Source organism: Aspergillus piperis (assembly GCF_003184755.1).
Source record: "Aspergillus piperis CBS 112811 unplaced genomic scaffold BO85scaffold_16, whole genome shotgun sequence".
NCBI lineage: Eukaryota > Fungi > Ascomycota > Eurotiomycetes > Eurotiales > Aspergillaceae > Aspergillus > Aspergillus piperis.
In genome coordinates this window covers 208,446-226,769 of record NW_020291606.1, presented here as the reverse complement: position 1 = coordinate 226,769, position 18,324 = coordinate 208,446, and the positions used below count along the sequence as shown (strand labels likewise).

General features: G+C 47.5%; 7 protein-coding genes and 1 non-coding gene across 8 annotated transcripts; 3 read left to right on the top strand and 5 right to left on the bottom strand.

Annotated features, from left to right (window-relative positions):
• The first annotated feature begins 320 nt into the window (after positions 1–320).
• BO85DRAFT_470556 (E3 ubiquitin-protein ligase) lies at positions 321–2,348 on the top strand. Its single transcript, XM_025662403.1, has 3 exons — positions 321–684; positions 760–1,733; positions 1,792–2,348. The coding sequence occupies exons 2-3, from the start codon at positions 784–786 to the stop codon at positions 2,138–2,140; spliced, it is 1,299 nt and encodes a 432-aa protein (XP_025513127.1). The 5' UTR covers positions 321–684; positions 760–783; the 3' UTR covers positions 2,141–2,348.
• Positions 2,349–3,875: 1,527 nt separating this feature from the next.
• Positions 3,876–4,329, top strand: BO85DRAFT_81366 (uncharacterized protein). The gene has a single exon (XM_025665695.1). The coding sequence runs from the start codon at positions 3,998–4,000 to the stop codon at positions 4,247–4,249; it is 252 nt and encodes an 83-aa protein (XP_025513126.1). The 5' UTR covers positions 3,876–3,997; the 3' UTR covers positions 4,250–4,329.
• Positions 4,330–4,410: 81 nt separating this feature from the next.
• Positions 4,411–5,592, bottom strand: BO85DRAFT_461375 (transferase family protein; the record flags this gene model as incomplete). The annotated part of the gene is made up of 1 exon (XM_025661781.1): positions 4,411–5,592. One exon carries the CDS (start codon positions 5,590–5,592, stop codon positions 4,411–4,413), a length of 1,182 nt encoding a protein of 393 aa, XP_025513125.1.
• A 472-nt stretch (positions 5,593–6,064) lies between these two features.
• Positions 6,065–8,604, bottom strand: BO85DRAFT_470554 (HET domain-containing protein; the record flags this gene model as incomplete). The annotated part of the gene is made up of 3 exons (XM_025662402.1): positions 7,708–8,604; positions 7,500–7,654; positions 6,065–7,450 (listed from the first exon to the last, which is right to left on the bottom strand). Exons 1-3 carry the CDS (start codon positions 8,105–8,107, stop codon positions 6,065–6,067), a joined length of 1,941 nt encoding a protein of 646 aa, XP_025513124.1. The 5' UTR covers positions 8,108–8,604.
• An 85-nt stretch (positions 8,605–8,689) lies between these two features.
• Positions 8,690–10,330, bottom strand: BO85DRAFT_451546 (uncharacterized protein). Its single transcript, XM_025660613.1, has one exon. It carries the CDS (start codon positions 10,028–10,030, stop codon positions 8,795–8,797), a length of 1,236 nt encoding a protein of 411 aa, XP_025513123.1. The 5' UTR covers positions 10,031–10,330; the 3' UTR covers positions 8,690–8,794.
• A 1,616-nt stretch (positions 10,331–11,946) lies between these two features.
• Positions 11,947–13,680, bottom strand: BO85DRAFT_81336 (Pfs domain protein). Its single transcript, XM_025665694.1, has 2 exons — positions 13,653–13,680; positions 11,947–13,531 (listed from the first exon to the last, which is right to left on the bottom strand). The coding sequence occupies exon 2, from the start codon at positions 13,344–13,346 to the stop codon at positions 12,258–12,260; it is 1,089 nt and encodes a 362-aa protein (XP_025513122.1). The 5' UTR covers positions 13,347–13,531; positions 13,653–13,680; the 3' UTR covers positions 11,947–12,257.
• Positions 13,681–15,616: 1,936 nt separating this feature from the next.
• On the top strand, positions 15,617–15,741 carry BO85DRAFT_t204. The gene has a single exon. It is a non-coding gene; the product is annotated as a tRNA-Leu (tRNA).
• Positions 15,742–16,106: 365 nt separating this feature from the next.
• BO85DRAFT_522090 (aurora family serine/threonine-protein kinase) lies at positions 16,107–17,926 on the bottom strand. Its single transcript, XM_025665235.1, has 3 exons — positions 17,586–17,926; positions 16,418–17,524; positions 16,107–16,363 (listed from the first exon to the last, which is right to left on the bottom strand). Exons 1-3 carry the CDS (start codon positions 17,676–17,678, stop codon positions 16,235–16,237), a joined length of 1,329 nt encoding a protein of 442 aa, XP_025513121.1. The 5' UTR covers positions 17,679–17,926; the 3' UTR covers positions 16,107–16,234.
• Between the last annotated feature and the right edge of the window lie 398 nt (positions 17,927–18,324).

The window sequence follows — 18,324 nt, the reverse complement described above, 5'->3', positions numbered from 1 at the left end:
GTCTTGGCTCTGTGAGTTATCTTGACTAGATATAACTGTCAGCTTATGATGACTTCTTAAAGGTGAGCTTGCAAATGAGACGAGTGAGTGGAAAGAATTGAGAAGCCACAGAATTGTAGTCTGAGCCATGAGGTTGTTTGAAAGCTATAGTGAATGACGGGTGCTATGAATGATCGAATGGCTTCACTTGTCAATTGGTTTGACACACATCTCACAAATGAAGTGACTCCCTCCTGAGAGCTGCAGGCCATGCTCGCAGCCACTACTCGCTGTTTATCTACTTTCCATCTGGACCATCTAACTACTTACGGAAGCATCAGCTTTAATGTGGATCGTGGCTCGGGAACGACTAACACCTCATCTCATGAGACTGTATGGTCTCAAAACCGTTGGCGGCGATAAAATTCCTCTGTTTTACTATACCGGATCTCAGTGCTGATTGGGCCAGACAGTTTTCTTCTTGAGCAGTGAGGGCGGCTTTCAGTACCTTTACGTCCAGTGACCGGAGCACATACGAACGCTGAAACTTTGTTTATTTTTCGTACTTCCCGCGGAACCTCCCCATCTCTATTTCCTCTCACACATTTGCCTCCTAACAAATACCATCTGGAAATGAAGACTATCACCTACTACTCCAATAAATTCTTATAATCTCTGTGCTTTTGTTGTCGTTAGACGTTGACAGTAAGTTATCTCTCATCATGTGTGACAGACACGACCAGCCAGCCTTGTCATTTCTGACTGTTGTCTTGCTGTTAGAGCCTCTCAAAGTCACCTCAGACAATGGAATTGCACTCCCAATCATGCAACCACATGGACGACGAAATCTACGCTGTCGCCCAGCAACTTCAGGAGTTACAAGAGTACCTTGACTCTCAAAAAGGGAAGTGTCGGGCCGATGACAATGAAGACTATCTACAAGTATTTGGCCAAGAGTTGAGAGCACATAAAAGGTCATTAGAGGACAACAAGCTTGCCTCGAGCATTGCTGTGGCAGTGCATTCCGACAGTCAGGTTATTGCTACTATTACACGGGAAGAAGCTCAGGCAAGCGATGATCGACGTCTGGCAATCAGAATAAATGAAAGAAACGATGACTCGAACTCTTCCACAACCGATTGTGCTGTGGAGCAGCCTCAAGCGGCCACAGAGCCCCAGTCCAGTGACGATGAGTGCATCGCGGGCCCCTCGATGACATACAGAGAAAGACAGGCCTTGGAATTGGAGAAGTCTGCCGCCACGGAAACTCGGTGCTGCGTGTGCTATGAGAGCTTCTTCGCTCATAAGATGAAGCAATTGGACTGCAACCATAATTACTGTGACGATTGTCTCAAAGATCTCTTTCTAAGAGCGACAAAGGACTCAACTCTCTTTCCTCCACGATGCTGCCGTATGCCGATTCATCTAGAAGCTGTCCAGGAGCATATGTCACAGACTGAGATGTCTGATTTCAAGAGCGCGGAAATTGAGTTCTCTACCACTGACCGCACTTATTGCAGCAATACCAGCTGCGGCAAGTTCATACTGCCTCAAAACATCACAGCCGGCCGTGCTGAGTGTCCCCACTGCAACCTGAATACCTGTGCCATGTGCAAAAAGGCTTTTCACATCGACGATTGTGTGGAGGATACTGATCTGCAAGCTACACTGGCGCTAGCCAGTGCCCAAGGATGGCAACGGTGCTTCCGTTGCAGGGCTCTCGTCGACCTGGGGTTCGGCTGTTACCACATAACGTATGCATATACTTCTTCCACATTCCCCACTTCTACTTACTTATCTGTTCACAAACAGGTGCAAATGCCGCGCTGAGATTTGCTACCTCTGCGGTCTTCAATGGAAGACGTGCGAATGCGTTACTTGGGACGAGGGAAGACTACTCGCCAGAGCGGCAGAAGTTGTAGACCGTCAGGCCCCAGCGCCCTTAGCACCCCCGATCCGCGATATCCTAGTTCAAAGAATGCGGGCAAATCTGATGGAGAATCACGAGTGCGAACACCGAGGCAGATTCCGGCGTCTTGAAGGTTCAGGATGGGGAGTATTTGAATGCGAGATCTGTGGAGCACGCCACCGGAAGTACATCCTGGAGTGTCGCCAATGCCAGATCGTAGTTTGTGAGAACTGCCGACGGAATCGCATTTGATGCGGTGTAGAAGGTTACAAATTTCGTTGACTGGTTGATGGAGAACTGAGTATTTGATGACTTGTTACCAAAAATGCTGTTTCAAGAGTGGCTGGGTAGGGTCAGTGTAGAGGTGTGGTACTTGACGAGCTTCATAGGTAGCGGAGTATTTATGTTTACCAGAGATGCTGTTTCGTTCCATTTTCAGATAAAGTATTATTTATAGTCCTAGAATGTGCGCATGTCTGCTTTGTCGGGATATCATTATCTTTGTGTCATGTTCAATTCTATATGGCGGAGCTGCCACCTCGCGAAAAAAGGGCTTTTGGCGATCAATCACTCAGAGAGCTTACGCTAGAGCATAGAGGAGATTTTCAGGTTCTAGTAAATGTCATTGATTAAAAGGCCATGACTAATAGTCTACTACATAACGTAACTCCCGGCCGCGCCGGCCACCCAGTATACCGCCCAAGACGTTTCTACATGCAACCACTCTTTCTATCAAAGACAGTGAATTAGCAATGAGTAATACAATGATTTTAGGGCGGTGTACTAGGGGTGGCCGGCGCGGCCGGGAGTTACGTTATAACTATCACCTTTTTCTAGAGATTTTTAACATCATGGTGCTCTAACTACTGCGCTGTAAGTTCTCTCAATGGATGTAAGATATATAAAATCTGGTATGCTACCCAACGTATAGAGTCTCACGAGAATGGCCAAATAGAAGATTTCAATCCAACCTTCACTTGCAGGATTTTCCCGAACATCACGTTTATTTAGTCGTGGATTCCTAAGCTCGAGATCGGCGTCATGGTCCAGGAGAAATGATGCCTTTGGAAAGTCGACAGTCGTATAGAGGCAGGTTTCACGACGAGGCTCACAGGAACCACCTGATGAGTGTGACGAAAAGCAGTTTTCTAAACGAGTCCTTGGTCAAGCTACTATTGAAAGAATGGGGACAGCCAGTAGGAGAATACTCTATTCTGTAGCTTCTTATTAGGTCTATCTCCGACATGTGATTGATTGATTCTCTTGTCGGTTGTGGTGACGAACTGACATGGGGTTTTACAGGCTATGATGAATCCTCCTTCCAGCCGTCAATCTTTTTTCACCTAGTACCTTTGAAGGTAAGAGCCATCTACATAGAACGCAAGAAGAAAAAAGCTCGGAGCCACGGTAATCTGAGCCTCCTATCAGTGAATACAAATAGGGTCGCTTCGGGGATCTAGCGGAGGTAAGACTGGGTTCATTCTCATAATGACGTGTCCGGAAACGAAATTGATCATTGGAATTTTCCTGGATTCCTTAGCACTGTCCCACGTCCAGTGTTGTTGTGTGATTGCCTTCCTGAATTTGGTTTCTTCACATCGTGAATCAAGGACATTGATATATTCACCTTCTGTCAGGGTTCCAGCCACAAGGCTGTCTACCTGTCACATGACTACATGTTCTTTCCTATTCTGTATGCTTAGACCATCTAGTATAGCTATCGACCCCTCATCCTCCGCTACTTCTACCATAAACACAATCATCATACAAACACTACGTGTAGCTGCTACACTACTCTCCATGCCCGCATGGTCTTTCCGATACTCATGGAAATGGAGTCCGTTACCAACACTGAATTCCAATAGCGAAGCCAGCAGTATCAGAACATCTACTCGATCGCTGTGAGATGGGAGCTGGATGACACAAATGCCGATTTAGATACAGCGAAAGCGAGACTCAACAACGAACGCAACTTGATAACTTTCCATTATGCAGGCTACGGAACAACCAAAAAATGGGTCCTTCAGCATTGCGGAAAACATGAGCGAAGAATCCAAGACTGCGGACTTTGAAAGGGCTCTCACCTGATCAGCGACTATAGTGAGACCCATGCATGCCTTGCTCGTTGGTGCAGCTTCAGTCAATATACCACTCAACGGACATAGAACGGTAGACCCGCGAACTATTCCCGTGGATTACCACGCTTTTTTCGCTGTTCATGTTTCAAGGGACCTCACAAAAGAAGAGCTAATAGCGCTCAGCACATGGATGCGGAAATTGCCATCGTTTGCGGGATTGAAGATCGTGCTTCTCCTCCTCTTTTCTCTCCAAAAAGAGAGAACATCCCCTTCAGATCTTTGAAGGATATTTGATGAGTGCTAGGTTTATCTTGTAACACTTTCATGCCCAATATAACACCTGAAAACGTATGCACTGTCAGATACTGATACTAGTTCCCTGACGTTGCATAACAATTTTCCATGACGTTTACTCATTTCCTGCCTATGTTATTCCTTGATTAATCACGCAACCTGTTCGAAACAATTTATAAACTCCACATCCCTCACCAAAGCCTCATACTCCTTCTCCGGCGCTTGCACAAAAACCTCAAACACCCTCGTATCACTCTCAGACAAATCCGGCAGAATTATCGCGCAAGCCCCCGGTACCCCCGCCTGCACCCGAAAAGCCACAGGCCTTGTCGCCGCTCCCAGATCATACTTGGCTGCGCTCCCTGCATACCATGTGTTCATGAACAGATCCATGCCTGCAAAGTCCGCGTTTGGGATAAGCATCTCCGTGTCTGCGAGGGAGGTTTGCAGTGCCGTGAGATGTTCAATCTTAGATATGTCAACGGCCTGGATGGATTGACGGATCTTGGTAGCTGCTGCGGCAAGGCCGCGGTCCCCGTTGGATATGAGTGTGGTGGCTGGTACTGGTCCAGCAAGGGTACCGATTACGGCGTTGCCGAAGTACTGGAGAGATGTTTTGTGCTCTGGGTCGCGGGATCGGACGTCGATGGGGTGGACGAAGCGGGATGGAGTGTTGACTTGGTCGGGGTGGATGTGTAGACGGGCCCGGGTGAGTGCCCTCCACAGGAGGGCCGAGATGCAGTCGTAGGATGTTATGTACTCGACCTGGTCTAGGTGGGGGGTACATCGAGCTTTGAGCTGTTGAATGGTGGGCTCTGTGATGCGGTAGATGCCGGCGCGAATTGGGGGTGGTGGCTGGAATTGGAACTTGCTCTTCTCGATGATGTGGAACAGGGGGAGTTGAGCGAGTCGGTCTTGTTGCGAGATCGTAGAGTCTAGGGCAGGAGCATTGTAAGGATCTCTTTTGAGGTCTGGAGTGTAGGTGGGCATGTCCAGGCCTTCGCGATGTGCCTTGCTGCTTTGACAGACGAGCGATATGAAGGTGCTGAGAGATACCCAGTCTCCGGCTGCGTGGTCCACTCGAAACCCTACGGCCAGCCCTCCTTGAATGAGACTAATTTGGATTAAGCAGACGGGGTGCTTTGCGATTGGATCTTTCGGTAGAAAGTGAGTCAAATCCAGCTTGCTGGGAGAAAACGAGTCCTGAGCCAAGTCGTGGAAAGGCTCGCACTCGGTGCCTGTGTATCGGCGTACGCTGACTTCCACCGTGCTGTTAGGGGAGGTCACGATACAAAGCCTTTTGGATTCCTTGAATTCAAGATGACCTGCCATGAATGGTAGTTGGCGAGTTGCGTGCTTTACTCCCTCCAATAAGGAGGAAACCACACTCTCTGGGTCAACAGTGGCGGCCTGGAGATCATAGAAAAGGACGGCTTTTACAGTCTTGGTGAAGCCTCCTTTGTCAAGATCTGATAATTCATATATATTTGTGCCTTGCATGGTCTTATTCGTGGATTGTGATAGTAGTGTTTAGTATAAGTGAAGGTTGTTATTCTGGACGCATCCGAGATTGTTAAGTATGGGTGTCGCCCCCGTCGGGAACCCGAACTGGTCAAGCCCGGGACGCCTAAACAGGCCTGATTGGGAGCCCGACCGGGCGGTTACTTGCTCAGTGTTTCACATTTGCCCCTACACCATTTCTTCCATAACTCATTATTCATAACAGTTCCGACACTGCTCACATTAACTGGACCAACCACTGTCAGTGTAAGAGCTACGTGCTTGACGAAAATCTGGAATATGATCAGATGATAACAACACGCTGCCGGGTAGATCCAAACAATGCATCAGGATCAAAGTCACCCCAGAGCTTCAACAACGGGACATCGAACCTGCCCACCCGGCGGAAGCACTGGGTTTCATGATCCTCCTGACATGGCACAACTATTAAGCCTTGAATGACATGGTATGTCTTCCGGGAAGACCGCAGCGGAATAGCATAAGCCTGCTGCATTTCTTCCGACTCAATTTCTTGCAAACTATCTGGATAGCATTTACCCAGTAATGTGCCCGGATGTAATTCCTCCGACTTGTCTGAATCCTTCTGGCTGGTAGCATAGAACTTCCCCTGTGAGGGGTGCCAAATAATACTCTTCATCGAGGCGTTCAGTTGCAACCGTCCGTCTGTAACCTCACCGTACGGCATCTTCTCATTTGCCAAGGTAATTTGACAATCGACAATCTCACATTGCGGCACATCTTCTCTCCAGAAGTGCATAGTATTCGCACGCAGCACCTTGCCATTTACTGCACCCCAGGACCAAGACGGGGCGCGGTAGTTCTCGGGTCGGGGATGTAGCGGCGGATCAGCTTCCCAGAGGAGGTCTTCTAGGAGATTATGTTTCCATAATCCAGCGAGGTACTGGCTATGAGTCCAAGTGCGATGAAAAGTTTCTGCGATGCCGTAGAATGCGATGAGACGATCGCGAAATTGTGTGATATCGCGCGCCGTGTATTCTGCGAGTACCGAGGCCCATGTATTTTCAATCGCAAGAGCGGAACTCTCTTCGTACGTTAGCGGAGCCCAGTCCCCTTCTTCTGGCTCCATAATTGTGCTCGGTAGGCGAGTGTCTGCATTCCATGCTGCAATGTTGGAGTTTCCGATGTTAAGGTAGTGCGATTGACATTGAAACCGCACGGTTCGAGTTGTGAAGATCAAAGCACGCTGGGTAAGAAGCTTCTCCTCGTAACACCACGCTCTGGTATCTATTGGCTCGCGGGGATCAATCGTGCCCTCCCTGATCCACATACTGCCGATGCGGCTGTCATCGCAGCGGAAAGGTAGCGAAACTGCTTTGGGTGGGGGTTCACGGTCTTGCAAGAAGCCTTGGCTGACTTGGGATGCACTGGCCGCGACGATAGTCACGAATGCGTTTTGGAAGGTTTTGCGGATTTGTGGGATCTCGCGACTTTTATCCTCCTTAGAGTCTTGGATGATGCACAGGCTGTCGACCCATAGAAAACGTATCCCGAGTTGTTGAGTGCAATGGATCGCATCTTTGATTGTTTGAGGGAGTGAATGGACTGGGATCTCTTGACAAAATGGCTGGAGATTGTGAGTTTGCATCCGATGTGGCTGGGCCTCTCCCCAGCGGTAACTCAGAGCTGTGTATTTCCCTGGCGCCCCCCCCTTGAGTGATATGAAGTTTTGGATGCTCCGGATCCAAACAATCGACTACTCGAGTCGGCAGATAAAGGGTCTCTCGATGATGACACTGGTCATGTCCCCCAGTTGTGCACTCGCTGATAAGCTCAGCAGCATGAGCATATGTAGCAGGGGAGTTGACCTGCCAGATCATTTCGCGTGTGGGGATATACTCCGCAGCATTATCGCCTGCCACAATTAGCTACACTACTCTGGTACAATTACTGACAGATTGAACAAACCATCCACTGTGTGTACCTCAAAGGTTTGACTCCAGATGTCATTCAACGAGAGGGCCAGAAGGGTACGTTGTTCTTGCCCCGACCTCATGCGGAATCTCACAGCTATTGTATACTCTGCCTCGGCATGAAGGGGACCGTTTGTCCCAACCTGAGCTGGAATCTGCTCGTTGAGAAATTGGCACCATTTGCAGCCCTGTTTGGCAGAGATGGCGATTTCTCCCAGGCTCACTTTATAGGAGAAGCCTGACACGTGAGGTTGAAACTGAGCCTTCCAGGCAGCTTGGAAACCGTTTCTGGAAAATAGGCTATTCCAGCAACGCTGGCAGACAGAAGGATGCGACGTCATGCCACGAAAAGCATTGAAGAAACGGAGTATTGACGGGGGTATGAGTCCACACATTGATGGTGACTGAATATGCTTGTTGCGGAAAATGGATATCACGGCCAATATCTTGCCTAGAATTAGTAATATCAAAGTGCAGACGGTTCAAAATATTGTTTCCTGGGTATTTTCAATATTGATGGCAAGTAATCCACAGCAAGGTTACGAAGATGTGATTGTGATTGCCCAATTCTCAACTTAGAGGCCTAAATGTCACGTGAAATTATACTCCTCTCGTCTCCAGGCTAGAAGAAAACGACCATAATGCAGAGCAAGATTGATTTTCAGCCTTGTACAAAAGGGATGACCGATAGAATGTGTCCAGTTCCCTGGGTTGTTTCAGCCAGGACAATGTGATTTGGATAAGTGCTTAACAGTGGAAATGGCTTGGTGCTGGGAAGCATACATCGGACACAGAAAAGTGGGCCTCCGCCTCGTTTACCCGATGTTGACATGGAACTGAACACTTCATTGGAGAAATCCATTGTGCTATCAGCCGTCCGATGCATGAAAATGGGTCAGCACAAACAGCTGTGACGTGTTGAGAGTGGAGCAACTCAGCAAGCCTTTTGCTCGAATGCTCTCACAGGAAATCTCAGATCACTGGGGAAAATGTTGTCAAAATATAATAACCTATTATCACATGAACAACTACTTTATCTTTCAAACGCCAATATTCAACACACGGGAGAAAACCAATACACATCATCGTTGCAAACCTCTTTTCTTCTCATCCAATATCACTCGCCTCTCTTCATTATTCGTAAGCGCCCACCAATTCTCCTCCCAATCCCTCAGCTTGCCAGGAAAGAACTCCGCCAAGAGTGCTCTTCCGAATCCTTTATACCCCAACTCCAGCTCCATGAGCGTGTACATCACCTTGTACTCGGCGAAGACTGAAGGTGTACCCTGTGAGCTTTCGCTCAATTCGATCGAAATCCCCAGCATCTCAGGGAAGCGCGGTGCCCCAGCGACAATGAGATTTTGGATCATGCCCAGCCCCCCAACGCCTACCAGGTACCAGGTATGGCTTTCGATGGCTTGGCTAGTAATCAAGAGAACGAGCCAAAGGATGGCAAGAAAGGCGATAAAAAGCCGCGTCGTGTTACATGACTCGATCATTCGGGATATAGATCGACGGTTCGAGGTCGCTGCTCCTGAGTGTCGAACCTCAGCTCCCGCCAGATCCTCCAAATCCAGTCCATCGGGATGGCCTCCATGCACAATCACCACATGGGTGGTTCCATTCCCCAGCGTCAATGCCACGTCTTTCCCTGACCCTCTTCGACACGCCCATTTCTCTTTTCGCCAGCCCGGCAAAGCCCCTGCGGCATACGCCAGGACGGTCCCGCTGACCGTCACCAAGAAGACTCGCCAGTCCCCGTAGATCCCAAACGGGACAGCACTGATGGCGATTTGAATGAGTGAGACCAGCAGTCCTGTCCACCAAACCCAGTCATGTCCAGGACGCGCCAGAGAGTTCCCCTCAGTAGACCAGTGATAGACAGCCACACATAGAGCCACCTCTGGCTGCCGACCCCCCGGAAGCGAGCCCGGAACCTTCTTCTCTTCGTCACTGTTCTGACTTGGATGCTCTTCCAATCGCTCACGCACCGCACTCGGCATCCAATGCTCATAGTCCTGAAACACGCGACCTAGCACCCATGATCGATTCCAGCGACAGTAGCCAGACTTGAGATTAATAACCCGTAAATTAGTGATAGGGGTCTCAGGCATGAGCCGGCCATCACCAGTGGCAGAAAGAAGGGCTGACACGGCGTATGCAACCCATCCGTAGGAAAATGCGACCGGGGTGAGAAATCCTCCTGATACGGCCCCCAAGGCTTGCTGGACAATGTCTCCACCGATAATTAGGAGGACTGTGAAAATGTCGGAAGGCTCCTTCCACTGGTCCCGAAGGCTTTGAGCGGGGGACACCATGGTCGTTTGTGGTGGATGTAAGATGCACAATAAACTTTGAGACAAATTTCCGGGGCCATGGAGGCTATGGCCCGAGAGTTATAATAAACGGAACTAGAGTGCGCGCCGGTTCATGTTGGGCTTCGGGCTATCATGCAGGGCATCGGACTAGCTGGCGGTGGCTAATGGCTATGTAAGTACGGGTTGGGAGCGGGACTATCACACACCGCAGATCGACACAGCAGTGATACTGCTTCCTTGTTGAAGGCATTTTAGCTTTTGAGCGGGTGAACTCTTTTAAGGCAAAGAAGGTGAAGAATTATCGTGATCTACGGATACGCAGACCTCACGATAGTGGGAAAAGCAAGCATGATGGCCGAAGCTAAAGGGTGTTAAGCGAGGCTGAATTGGGCGGGAAGGACAACGCGCCAACAACAGCACGTCTAATTCACAGCCCGATCATGCAGTAAACACCAGGCTGTCAATAAAATAGTGTATCTCAGAGCTTTTAGATCTCAGCTGAACCAAAACCGACTCGAATATCGACCTCTGCATCCCAGTGACGCACCTACTAGGGAATAGGATGCGGGGCATCGGTCGGATATGCGCTTGGACCGGCTTATGGATATCGGTGAAGATTGGGGAATAAGCTTTGACGGCTTGGTGTGACTGAATGTCAAGAACGATGAAAGCCAAGGGTGCGCAGGAAGGAGTGAAGGATGGGATGTAGATCTTTGTTGATTCTTGGTATGGCCCTTCGTATCCCCTCAACAGGCCAAGATCTCTAGTTTTCCATGAGAGAATCCCATCAGCACTAAGACATGCTACTAACCTCTTTTAACTTGAACATACTGCTTCCTTCTCAGCTAACATTACGGACAACCCACGGTTTGTCAGACTGTCATCGTTCTATTCAGGCGACGTTCAGATCGATCCCAATTGTGTGGTTGATACACAGCCGGGTGGTTGGAACGAGCCCATATACTACCAGATCTCGCGACAACCTCTGCAACCCGGCTACAAAATCGACTCTGAGGGCCTTGTGAGCCTCGACCGGTAGCCTTGGCATTATGGGGCTGGTTCCCAAGTCAATGTCGAATATCAAGGGGCTCCCATCATGGCGGTAGACTTCGCATTCTCAGGAGATCATAACATCATGGAATTTTACAGTGCCAATGAATTTCCAAGGGAATCATTTGGCGTAAGCAGTTACTCCTTTGGGGAAATGCAACCTTTGCACAATTATATGCGTTTCAGTTTCGGGAGCTGTCAAAAACATTGGTGTCAAAGAGACTCAAATTCCAGCTTATACCTCGTTCAGCTCTGAAGATGGCCTCAGCCTAATTCTGACGGGCGTACAATTCGATGTGGTTCACGAAGTATACATTGTAGACCCTTCTGGTACTTCCCCTGAGCCAAAAGGCAACATATACATGGGATCCATTACATTTCCTTCCCGTCCTAGGTTAGTTTTGAATATAGAAAGCGATGCAAGGTAAATCATATATATTGTGTTGGCTCCTATTTTGCGGAGAATAGTCTGCGGAGTGTAGTGTTAAGACCCTACAACGGGACGCGGAGGTTCCGATAATGTCTGAGGTGAATAACCTATATAATAAGGTAGATGTCTATTGTGATGCACTGTAAGGAGCTGGGAAGACTTGTCCAATTACAACGAATCAATCATGTGACAATGGTAACTGGAAATATTACATGAAATTACATATTCTCTGCTCCGTGGTAAGACGCTCTCCTTGACGACTCTCCACGGTCCAAAGCATAGGCTTCATGTATAACTCGGACTTTGGGGCGATAAAACATGAAGTATCTATCTGCACCCATGTACCGTCAGAAGCGACGCAAGAGACTGTGCATGTCCACCAAAGCTTGGGCACAATCGCGTGACATATGGTTATGACCACCGCCTAGATGTCGATACTTGATTAGCTAAAATCACACGCAAAATTCATTGGTTATAGAGATCCTAACATTTATAACACGTCACAGGGTTGGGACAATCGTTCTGGGTATGATCTCTATCTCCACCTATGGAATGTGAGTCAAGTCCTGAGCAGAAGGTCGGGGTATTGTACATCGCCCGCAGTCAATGTAACATTCCTCTTCAAAGTGACCGTATCGACCACAGTTATAACACACATTATCCCGCGCTCTAGCTTGGATCACGTTGTCCCACTGCTGATCGCCGTAGTCTGACTCTGAGCTAGTAATTGAACCCAAATGAGCATCATTACTCCGGTCTAAAGAGCGGTAGCCAATGTCTCGAATGAATTTCTGTAATGGAATAGTTAGTTATTTTGAAGGTACGCGAGATAAGACTACCCACTATAGGTGGAGATGGGTTGTTTGCCATAGCAGTTGCCTTCATGCTCCCCTCCACAGACACCATGAGCAATAATTCTTTCGCATAAGCCGCGGCAGCGACAGCAGCGTATCCCTGCCATACATCATTCTTATGTGAATCTGCATAGTCGCATATTCCACGTATGACAAGAGCTGTATTGGCATTCATGAGTCCTGCTGCTTCCATCTCTACGCAGCGAACATCCAGACCATGGCCAAGCTTGTCTCTCAAATGACTGTCTGTCAACAAATGACTTCCGGACGCAATCAGTCCATAATGAATGACAGGATCATTGTCTTCTCTGGGGCGTCTCAGTACGACTTTAGTTGTATCACAAGTATCACAGGATTTGGTCGCAATATTAGTATGGTTATAATCACTTTGGAAGAGACGATCTTCTTGGACAGGCCGAGAGAATCTCGTAGCGTTTTTCGAAGATAGCTTCTGCATGATTTTGGCAAGGAAAGCTGGGACTTGACTTTCCTCGGTCAAATGATGTGATTTGAGTTTAGAAAGCGCTGTTAAAAGACAGCGAGGCGGATGATTGAGCATGCCTCTCCTTTCGAATTCGCCCCCAGTCAATGCTTTACCGTGGTCGTAATGCACCACTCCTCCATAAATGCTTGTTGGCTCACTAACCACAATATCACCAAGTCGGATATCTACGCCTTCCTTAGGCACTCCTCCCCCAATACCAACCATAAGACCAAAGCGAATTGACGGAAAGCTAGATGATAATTGCGCCGCTACTGTAGCAGCGGATGTCATTCCGTAAACACCACTTGGTAGACACGCAATCACAACGTTATGTTTCCCGATCCGTCCAAGAAGATAGGCGTTGTCATCCGTAGGTTGCATAGGTAAGTCGTCATGAATCTCGTCGAGCATCACTTTTGCAGCGGCCATTTCTAGCGGCAAGGCGCAGATCCATCCGACAGTATAATCATCACGTGATAGAGAGACGTTGCTTGCCATAATGTATCAAGTAATGTAGTATACCAAAGATCAAGAAGAAAATATTGCGATGTGCAGGTTTTCACTGGGGTTTGACAGGGAAAGATATCAAGCTGGCTTGGTTCGAGAGAAGAGAAAAAGAGGAGGTAGACGAGCCGGGAGAAGAGGGGTAAGAAACGAGGCTAATCTCAGCCTTGCCTTTAGCGCTTACAACAATCAGCTCAGCACATCCAAGCGCTTCTGAAGCAAGTCTCGGAAGGTCAGAATGTTAGGCATGCCCCTCCAGAACGCATTGTACATCGCATGACTTAGGAAGAGGATAGTCACCATGGTCATGATTTTGCTTAGCGATTATTGGTACTTCTCACAGAAGCACATGATCAATGCATGTAACTCAGATACCAGAACATGTTCATTTATCGAAGTAGATCATGAATTCCTTATTACGTGATACAGTGCCTGGATTAGGGATGTGGCAATCAAGTATAAAACCTAAGGGGACAGCAAAATTACAGATGCTTGTTATGTTACATATTGTAATATCTCATACATCCAGGACCTAAATAATTTACGACTATTACCAATATTTGCTTAAGCGTGGGTTCAAGTCAGAGTTACTGAAAGTGTATGAGTAGTGACACTGGTATTCAGAACATCTGTACAGTATGATTTTGCATTCGTTTCAGAGGAAGTGAGAGTTTCCGCGAATCATTTGCTGCTCCCAAATCTAAGGAGCCTTTTCTGGAAGGGCCTGACCAAGTATAGTGACTTCGAGTGCCTCAAAGACTAAATCAGGGTTCATGGTCATCGAACAGTTTCGCTTACACTAGACCTTGTGAGCTGGCATCGTGCAAAAAAGATTTGAGCCGATGGGCTTCGCCAACAAAGCAACGGGAAAGAAACAGACAACTTCCTGACTTATAGTGTGATGAGCGTGAAAGCTGAAGATGAAAGAAGTATGTTTCAGGCGCTCAAATACCTTGACTTGTCAGCTATCTCCTTTGAGCATGCTGATACCGAAATGCCGCTTGTGTTCAATATTGCGAACCTGAAAACCTTGAAACTGCGGAAATGTATAGGATCCCACAAGTGGCTAGAGCTGGTACCAAGATCTAGGGTGTTAACGAAGTTAAAATCCTTCGAGCTTTTCTTACCAGCAGCGACCCTAAAACTACAACGAAGAAGATCTGCGACTTCATTTAAAGGACTCCGAGACTAGAGACTCTCTGTCTCATGCTTTGCGAGCCCATAGATTGGTATTCTCTAACGAGTACAGTTCGTCGTTGCAGCTCTCTTACACGATTCTCCATGCATAGTTTAGTGGACCAAGGTAAGCAGGGTCTCATTACCAGAGACATCCCCTGGCCTTCGGGTTTGGAGCAATTATTGCAAGACAAACAGTTAGCTTTCTTTGGTACCTCTACACCACCGTGTGAGTTAGTAAGTACATACTGTGCACTTGAACATCCTGTGGCTACTACTAAGCAAGGATTTGAGGCCAACCAGTTACGAATCTTGCAGTTTAGACCTTTACGCAAGCTTTTACACATCAGAGCGACTGGGATGGTTATGATGGATCTGAGCTATGATGGACCCCCTGGTTTTGATCAGACGTCAGTGGATATATATTGTGACTCTGGTAAGCGTACTACAATCCCCAGAGGTAATGGCTGCAGAGGCACAGATTCTCACACCAATATAGACCCATCATACGAACCCAGGGATATACACAAGTTTGCGGAGTGAGCGTTCAGTGCTGACGGCCTGCACAACCTTATTGCACTTGCTTATGGAGATTTCTCTCATGAAAACCACTATTGGCCTTACAATATGATCCTCTATAATACCAAGGCTGGCTACCGACGATACGATCCAGCCGACATATTACGATGGGATCTTGTGAATGATAACATAGATATGCTGGCAGCCTGTCGTTTCGAGGATATCACGGATCTTGAAAGCGATGACCTCTTCTATTAATTCCGGCTTTCTTTTGTTTCGGTGCTTGGTCTGGCCTCTTTGTATTTCATAACTGATACCTTAATCCAGACCATGAACCTTGTACCTCTTCCCAATATGATATTATCTGCCCGATTCAACCATTTGAACTACACTAGTATAACAAACCGACAATCACTATTTATACACCATTTTGAAAACAGACCTTCCCAACCTAAACAGCAAACAATACGGCAGCGAACTCCCATCGGCCAAGTACTACCTGCGGATATATCCGAGCGCAATGACCCAGTGTGCTACAAAGCAAATAAGATATATCCGTAGACAATGCTGGTAAGATGGCCGAGTGGTTAAGGCGAGCGGCTTAAGAGAGTTGTTTCCGAATTTTACTTATTCGGTTACGATTTAAAACTCCGCTTGACGAAAGTCAGCCTGGGTTCGAACCCCAGTCTTACCATTTGATTTTCCTACTTGAATTTTTTTTTCCTGGCCTGGGGTTTCTTCCTTTCTTCTACAGACTTATTTTTTACGTCGAAAAATTATTTCGAAGATGGAACGGGCTTTTTTGTACTATATGAAAGGACTTGCAGGATCCCAATAATTTATATCTTTACTTTACCCCAAATTGACTTGGTTGCGAACTAATCCCCTGACGGAACGAGAGAGGGAAATTAAGTGATAGAGAAAGCCATGTAATGGTGTTTAGGTCCCAAAGTCCAAGGATCTGGTTCGATGCTATTACCAGGACTCGATTGAGCCGACTTGGTCAAGTGATCTGTTCTTTCATACTATATATACTACAAGTATTCATGAAGAGACTGTGCGTCGAGCAAGTGCCAGTGGCTGAAGATTGAAAGGACTTGTCTAGTCCAGCTATCTATTATTATATAGTGGATTACTGCCAGCAGTATATGGGGCTTGGCTTCAAACCCCGTAGGGGTATTATTAACTCAGGATTTTTGACCAGGTATATTTTCTTTCTTTTCCTCCTGTACATGTTGGAAGCAGTACTTGATAATCCAAGGATGTTGTCGGACCTGTTCGAGAGTGATTCTTTTATCCGCATCAGTGACAAGAAGCTTACATTTTGTTAGCATAATGCTGAACCATGGAAGGGAGGACGGTTGCTTTACCTTCCTGATGAGGTCCTTCGCTTCACAACTCACAAAAGAAGGGATTATCATATCCGCTTTCATGATTCTTCTCTGCGTCATGACTGGCGTATCTTCGAACGGCGCGCTCCCAACCAAAAACTCATACAATAGAACCCCAAGGGACCATAAGTCCACCTTCTGATCATACGGTTTATCGCACTTCTTCGGATCAACCATTTCAGGAGGCAAGTAATCCAGCGTCCCGCATTTCGTAAGCCTGCGACCACTTGGCGCATGAACACTCCAACCAAAGTCCGACATCTTCAGCTCTCCATGCATCCCCACCAGAATATTCTCAGGCTTGATGTCCCGATGGATAACATGCTTGCGATGCAAGTACTGCAAAGCATTCGCCATCTGCGCAATGTACTGCGCAGCCTTCCACTCTGGAAACCGAATCTCCTTTTGCAAGTGCTTGTATAGCTCCCCCTTGCCAGCGAACTCCAATATCAGAATTATTCGCTTACTGTCGTGAAAATGCCCGTAAAGCCGAAGAATATTCGGATGTCGCAGATTACTCTGGATCTCGATCTCACGGGCCACTTGTTTCTCTACCCTCTCTTGTTGGATCTCATTCTTGTGAAGTACTTTTAAAGCAAAAACAAATCCGCTGTCTCGTTCCCGAGCAAGATAGACTCGCCCGAACTTCCCTTTGCCCAGCGCTTTGCCGATCTCGAACATACCTAGATGTATTATTCTGGGTATTGGTTGTTTTGTGAGCTTGGTGGAGTGTTGTTCGCGCTTTACTGTAGCATTCGGTGCTTGGGATAGAACGGAGAGAGGATGGCGAGCTTGTGATGTAGATGATTGCCTTTCTTTCTGTCGGGGAGGTTGAGAGGGTGCGGAGCTTTGCCTGGTGGCTTGGGTCTTGAAATCGGTAGTGGCATGTTGGTCATCTTGATTTGCAGCATCGTCTGTGTCTTGCGATGCAACAGAGGCGAGGGGATGACTCGTCTTCGGGGGAGTTCGTTGGATGTTTGTTGGCGCGGTCTCGGTAGGATTCGTGGTTTTAGGATTATGAGGAACAGCGTCGGACTTCTTGGGTCGTAGAACTCTGTTCACCGGCCGTGTATTCGCAGTTGCGCTCTGCTTTCTGTCGTCAATTGTGGGCTCATATTCAGCTAATGGATTGTTAGATAGGACGTACTTTGGCTTTCTGTTGAAGCTTCGCACTATCGTGAGCGTTTTCATCGACAATGGCCATATGCTTGAACCGAGTCTCAAGCGCGACGGTCACCATGGTTAGATCCTTTGCGGTGACGGTGCTTCTTTGTTGGACAAAACCGACAAGGACTGATAATATTGAGGCTCTTTGTGCAGTATGAGCTATGCTGGGGAGCTGGTAGAAAGCCGATGTGAAAGCATGTCATGCGAGCTGCATCACGTTGCCGCGGTAACTAGTGAATCCATGTACCAGCAGCATCTTTGTCAAGTACGCAATTGATGCAAACATCAAAAGTGTGTATCATGAATAACTTAGAATTCTAAGAGGTATAGACAACTCTTCTAGGTCTTGATCTGCCCTATACAGTGTGGGACGGACTAATTATTTAGTAGCGCCGTGCCCCAACCTGTTCTAATCTGCTACCCCACAGCTCCACTCAGCCTGTCCAAATGAAAATGCATGACCCCAAACATTGTAAAATGCAGTGTAGAGGGGCATAAATCTACCGTAACAACATAACAGACGTCCTTCATCAACGAGCTATATGTCTCATCCTGAGTATATCTTCACATACTGCAACACTGCTCTATTGACCACAAGAACCAAAGCGTCAACCTTGCCACTCTCTATCCCAATAGAGATGCGCAAGAAAGGATCCGAGTCCTCTGCCATGGTGGAACTGGCCGATATTCGAGAAACAGAGTACCCAAATCCAGCACCT